Below are 6349 nucleotides of genomic sequence, written 5' to 3'. Positions count from 1 at the left end.
CTCAGAGGATCCGGGCCACGGAGCCCCCACTCCTCTCTCCCTCACCCTTTCCATGCAGACTGGGAAAGGGGGCCCGTGTCCCCCTCCAGAGCCGTCTCCTCCCCTCTGGTCCCTCTCGGGATGACCCGGCCTCCCCTTCCCTCTGAGAGCAAGCCCCCTTGAGCCTGGGGGCTGGCCCACCCGCCCTTCTCATTCCCCGTGATGCCCCTGTCCTCCCGTCTCTCGTCCCTTCCCTCTCAGTCTCCAGGACGCCTTCCCAGACAACTTCCAGCTCTGCCACCCGGAACCTTCCCTCGGTCCGGGCCCACAGCCCTGCCCTTGGGCTCCAAGAGGCCACCTGGCCATGCCCCGTTCTGCTCCGTCCTCCCCCGAACCCTGGGACTGCACCCCTACCTCCTCCTCAGACTTCCCAGAATGCTCCACAGGCTACCCCCCCACAACAGAGAGAGAAAGCTGCCATGGCTCCAGGGGCCTCAGTCCACAGCCTATGGGGCATCGCAGGACACATGGAGGTCAACCCAGCTATCCCCTGCCCACAGCAGGTGCTGGTGAATACTCCAAGGTCACTGCTCTCTGTCCAGCCCTCTGGGAATGTCCCAGCATGATGAGGAAAAGTATGGGATTCCCCCCCAAGGTAGAGCCCTGGGCCTCCCCAGGGGGAGTCTGTCCTGAGAGGCCATGTCCGCCTCCCTCACCTGCCTCACTCACCTTCTTCAGAGCCACAAACTCATTCTCGGCTGTTGCTCTCAGAGAAACTTCCTCCTCATACCTGGGACACAAGGGAGGAGGGGGCACGGGGGGTCAGGGCAGGGCAATAAGGAGACAATTCACTGCCACTTCACACCAGCAAAGGGACAGTGTTGGGAGCCGCCAGAGCTGGGCCCCCGCAGCCCCACCGAGTTTTTTCTGTGGGATCTGGGATGTGTCCAGGCTTCTTTCTCCACTGTGATTGGGGATGAAGAGGATGAATATTCGAGGACCCCTCCCAGTCCTGTCCTCAAGGCTGCTCTGTGTTCACCTCAGGGGACAAATAGGACTCGGCCCCACCCCATGCTGGGAGTGGACAGTGTGGCCTCTGGGGCCTGCAGCCCCACCACCCCAGCCTGTGTTGGCACCAACAGGCTCCCAGGACTTGGTGCCACTACAGTGGGATGCCCAGACCTGTCCCTCCTGGTGACCCTGGGGCTCACCTCTGATGGGTAACAGGGTCAGGAGGAGGCAGGAGAGAGGCCTGGGGAGCACAGGAGCGTCCTCTGCACAAAGCAGGGGCGCACTGGGGGCTGAGGCTCGGGGAAGAGCCTAGAGCAGGACGGAGGCGGCTCCGGGGCCCATAGCCCTGCTCTTGTGCAAATGTGGGCGGGCCCAGATTCCACAAAGGAACGACCTCCAACACTCGGTCAGCCGCTAGTGGCCACTCATCCTATCTGGAAGTTCTCCTTATTGTCTAATCCAAGGGGCCTCAACCCAGCTCTCCCAGGCCCAGCAACCCTCGGGGCACTCACTTCTTCTTGTAGCCCTCCAGCACTTCCTGCACATGGTTGAGCTCTGAGGCCAGCCTCCCGCTGTCGGCCTCCACACACTCGGCCTCCCGCCGCAGTGTCTCGATGTAGCCCTCAAACAGTGGCTCCAGGTTGCTCTCACAGCACTGGCGATTCTGGTAGAACTGCCACTTGGTCTCCAGCAGCTTGTTCTGCTGCTCCAGGAAGCGCACCTGTGTGTGTGTGGTAGGGGGTTAATGGAGGATGGTAAGGCAACTCCTGGCATCCCCAGCCAGCTGTGGGCGGCTGCTCTCAGGGCACTTCCCATCCCAGGGCCTCGCAGAGTATGGGCAGAGGTGGGCTTGGGCAACAGGTGCTGTCTGGGTTCCTGGCTGTGACCTGTGTCTGGATTTTCCATCAAGAATGGAGTGAGGGCTGGAGACAGCTGATGCCCGCTCAGGGGGCTGAGTTACCCCACCCCATGGGGCCTGATGGGGACTCAGCCTCTCCCTATGCAGCCAGGGAAGGCAGGAGCCCCCACAGGCAGAGCACCCAGATTCGGCTTACAGGTGGGTAGGTACTAGGATGTCCAGGACATCTAGAAGGGCTCAGCTGCCTGCTCACCTCCACACACCATTCCGTCTCAATGCACCTCGACCTCTCAGAGGGCAGACAGTCCCAGCCTGGGGCTGTCCAACCCTCCAAGCTCAGCAGCAGGGCTGTATTCCTCCCCGTGCCCTGAAGTCCTGCTCCGGGTCCAGAACACCTGGCCAGGCCTTTCTGCCATTATCTCTGCCCACCTCAACTGTCAGCTGAGTCTTTCTGGGCCTTGAGCGACTGCTTGTGCCTGTCTGTGTGCCTCTCCCATCAGACTGGGATCTCAGGCAGGCAGAGCTCTTTCTGCCTCAGATTCCTCAGTGACCAGTGCCTCAGTGCCCACTCCTGACTTTGCACATGGTGGGATTCAGGACGGGCGGGATCCAGGACACCCACCTTGTCGATGAAGGCGGCGAACCTGCTGTTGAGACACTTGATCTGCTCCTTCTCCTCGTGCTTGACGCACTGCGCGTTGGGGTCGATCTCCAGGTTGAGGGGCGTGAGGAGGCTCTCGTTGACCGACACGGTGGTGATGCAGGGGGGGCTGGGCCCGCACACGCCGCCGGAGCGGTAGCCGAAGCTGCGCCCGCAGGAGCCGGCGCGGAAGCCCCCGCAGACGCTGTGGCTGCCGAAGCCCCCGGGGAGGCCGCGGTAGCAGGAGATGCCGCGGTAAGGGGCGGCCATGATGCAGCAGCGGCCGGGTCGGGGCCCGCAGGCCGAGGCGCAGCTGAAGGCGCGGCCGCCGCAGTAAGATCCACAAGTCATGGTGCTTTTAGGGGAGGCAGCTGGCTTTCAGGATGGAGGCGTCCAAACGGAAGGTGCGCTGGGCGAGGTGGCAGGTGCTTACTCCGGGGCCTCTTCGGACCTTTTATATATGTGGGGCCGCTGGCCACGTGGACAGGAACAATTAGATGCCTTTATGGGCTTGGGCTGTTTAGCTGCTGTGGCTCCTGGCTTAATGTGCTTAATTGGGGCCCAGATGCAGGTAGATGTTTATGGCTCTTTGCCCTAAACTGCACAATTTTCTTCTTCAAAGGACCAGCTCACCCCACCCCCACCCCCCACAAACCCATCACTACCTCCCAAGGCACAGTTGGCGAAACTGAGGCAGGAGGAGGGGGAGGGGAAGGGGCGGAGCCGCAGTTCTCCAGTTCCGCCCAGTGTGACGGCGTCTGTGCTGCTGTCCGTGGTGCTGAACATATCGGCCTGGAATGTGGGGAGAGTGTGCGATCAGATGGCTGGAACTTGGAATAGGCTTGGTGGCTTCTCTGACCCAGATTGTCTCTTTCTGCAGCTCAGAAGCCGCTCATGTGCACAATATCTAACGTAATCACCCACACAGGAACCCAACACCCCCTCACCTATTCCCAAATCCCTTACCTATACCTATCAATATGTCCTCTCTCACACACAGGCACACGCACACTCACTCCACACTCACATGCTGGCCTTCCCGCCCACAGTCTCGCACACACACTCACAGACGTTCACCTGCACGTGCAGCTGGCACCCAGAACTGTCCTTAGGCCACCATGTTGGCAGGCCTAGGCACCCGCCCAAGTCCTTCCCCCAAAGTCCTTCATGAGGCCTCGGGGTCATTGGCGCACTGGCCCCAGGAAAGTGCAACCACCTCCAACAAGAACCCAGGCAAGGATCGAATGTCTGGATGTCATCTCAGGCCTTTGTGTTTCCTCCAGTGCTTGCAAGGCCTGGAGTGGGCACTCCTGTTATAAGTCTGCATACTATGTGCCTCAGAATAGAAGAACTAGATAAGGGAGAGCATCCAGCCCCACCATCACCCCTAAGTCCTTGTGCTTTCCATGCTGTATCCCCTTGAAAGCCTCTTCCTGCTCAGAAATTTGTCAATAGTCTTGGCAAGTGCCAAAGTAGATCCATATTTGTGTCCATCCAGGGTGGATACTGTGGGCCTTGAAGTCAAAGGACTGGGTAGAAACCAAAGTCTGCCCTGAGCAACTCTGTATGGTATGGGGGAAGGCACTTCACTCTCCTGGGAAGTGGGTTAAGGCTTTTCCATCCACCACTGCCTTGGATACTCAAGGATTCACACATGCTCAGTTAACTACAGAGCTGGGCTTCAGGCCTATCATTAAGAGGCAGTGGAGGCCAGGCTCGGTGGCTCAGACTGTAATCCCACTACTTTGGGAGGTCTAGGTGAGTGGATTGCCTAAGCCTGCGAGTTTGAGATCAGCCTCGGCAACTTGGTGAGACCTCATCTCTACAATAAATAAAAAATTAGCCAGGCATGGTAGGGCATGCCTGTAGTTCTGGCTACTTGGAAGGCTGAGGTGGGAGGATCACTGGAGTCCGGCAGGTCAACGCTGGGGTGGCCAGGAGCATGCAACTGCATTCCAGCCTAGTTGACAGAGTGAGACTCCAACTCAAAAAAAAAAGAGGCAGTGGAGGCTGATTGTGGTCATTCATGCCTGTAATCCCAGCACTTTGGGAGGCAGAAGTGAGAGGATTGCCTAAGCTCAAGGATTAGAGACCAGCCTGGGCAACTTGGCAAGCTCTCCTCTCCACAATTAAAAAAAAAATCAACTAGGCATGGTGGCACATGCCTATAGTCCCAGCTACTTGGAAGGCTGAGGTGGAAAGACCACCTGAGCCCAGTAGGTTGAGGCTGTGGTAGTCACAAGTGTGCCACTGCACTCTGCCCTGAATGATAGTGTAAGACTCTAACTCAAAAAAAAAGAGGCAGTGGACTCGGGGGTAGTGTTCATTCAGAGTTCATGCTGTGACCCACTAGTGGAAAGAAACAGAATTTTATCTTAATGAAATTGATCATAACAATGAAATAGAGTCTAATAGAATAGACAATACCAAAATTCATTCTTTGTAATAAAAATAACTATTGTTTTACGACCTTTTGCTTCAGTTGTGCACGATGTGTCTATATACTCAGTGGCTATGTAAAATTATTTCCTAGGGGGGTTGTGACTGAAAAGTTGAAACATCTATCTCTCACCATATACAAAAATCAAATCAAACTGGGTGAAGGACTTAACTGGAAGGCCTGAAGCTATAAAACTACTAGAGAAAACATTGAGGAAATGCCCCAGGGCATTGGTCTGGGCAAAGATTTCTTGAGTAAGGCCTCAAAGGCACAGACAGCCAAAGTGAAGCTGGAAAACGAGATCATATCAAGCTAAAAAAGCTTCTGCACAGCAAAGGAAACTATCAACAGAGTGAAGAGACAGCCCACAGAATCGGAGAAAATATTTACAAACTATTCAGCTGACAAGGGACTCATAACAAGAATGTATAAGGAACTCCAACAACTCAATAGCAAAAAAAAATGATTTAAAAATGAGCAAAAGATCTGAATAGACATTTCTCAAAAGAAGACATACAAATGGCCAACAAGTATATGAAAAAAATGTTGGACATAACTAATCATCGGAGAAATGCAAATCAAAGTCACAGTGATATTATCATCTTCAGTTAAAATTGCTTTTATTTTTTTAAAAAATGCATATACTGGTGAGGCTGTGGAGTGAGGAGAATGCTTGTACACTGTTGGTGGGGAATGTAATTTAGTACAGCCACTATGGAAAACAGTATGGAAGCTCCTTCACAAACTAAAAACAGAACTACCATATGACCCAGCAACTCCACTGCTGGGACATATCAAAAAAAAAAGGGAAATCTGTATTCTGAAGAGCTTCTTGCACTCCCATGTGTATTTTGCACTAGTCACAATAGCTGAGATATGGAATCAACTGGATTAGGAAAATGTGGTATATACAGTGGGATATTATTCAACCATTAAAAAAGAATAAAACTGCCCTTTTCCCAGCTGCCGCCAAGGTGCTCAGTCCTTCCAAGGGAGCTAAGGCCGCGTCTGGGGTGAGGCCCTCACTTCATCCAGCGACTAGCACCACGTCCAGCAGCTCCATCCCGCACTGGCCCTGCCATGGCCTCCATCTCCGAGCTTGCCTGCATCTACTCAGCCCTCATTCTGCAGGACGACGAGGTGACCATCACAGAGGATAAGATCAACGCCCTCATTAAGGCCACTGGTGTGACTGTGGAGCCTTTCTGGCCTTCTTTACAAAGGCCTTGGCCAACGTCATCTGCTCTGGGGAGAGGGAGCGGGGGAGTGGGCTGGTGCCCCACACCTGCAGCTGACGCTGCCCCAGCTGAGGAGAAGAAAGTGGAAGCAAAGAAAGAAGAATCTGAGGAATCTGATGATGACATGGGCTTTAGTCTGTTTGACTAAAACTTTTATAATGTGTTCAATAAACAGCTGAACT

General features: G+C 54.6%; 1 protein-coding gene and 1 pseudogene across 2 annotated transcripts; one reads left to right on the top strand and one right to left on the bottom strand.

The window, feature by feature from the left end:
- Window positions 1–393: 393 nt before the first annotated feature.
- Window positions 394–2871, bottom strand: LOC103252596 (keratin, type II cuticular Hb6; the record flags this gene model as incomplete). Its single annotated transcript, XM_008051188.2, has 4 exons — window positions 2472–2871; window positions 1503–1711; window positions 709–769; window positions 394–426 (listed from the first exon to the last, which is right to left on the bottom strand). Coding segments are annotated over exons 1-4 (672 nt in total), but the record flags the coding sequence as incomplete, so codon positions are not given.
- Window positions 2872–5887: 3016 nt separating this feature from the next.
- Window positions 5888–6349, top strand: LOC103252594 (annotated as a pseudogene). Its single transcript, XR_503798.1, has one exon. The product of XR_503798.1 is annotated as a 60S acidic ribosomal protein P1 pseudogene (transcript).

Source organism: Carlito syrichta, unplaced genomic scaffold (assembly GCF_000164805.1).
Source record: "Carlito syrichta isolate Samal-C Ts95f unplaced genomic scaffold, Tarsius_syrichta-2.0.1 Scaffold169059, whole genome shotgun sequence".
NCBI classification, from domain to species: domain Eukaryota; kingdom Metazoa; phylum Chordata; class Mammalia; order Primates; family Tarsiidae; genus Carlito; species Carlito syrichta.
The sequence above is the reverse complement of the archived record's forward strand: the minus strand, read 5'-3'. Positions and strand labels throughout refer to the sequence as shown.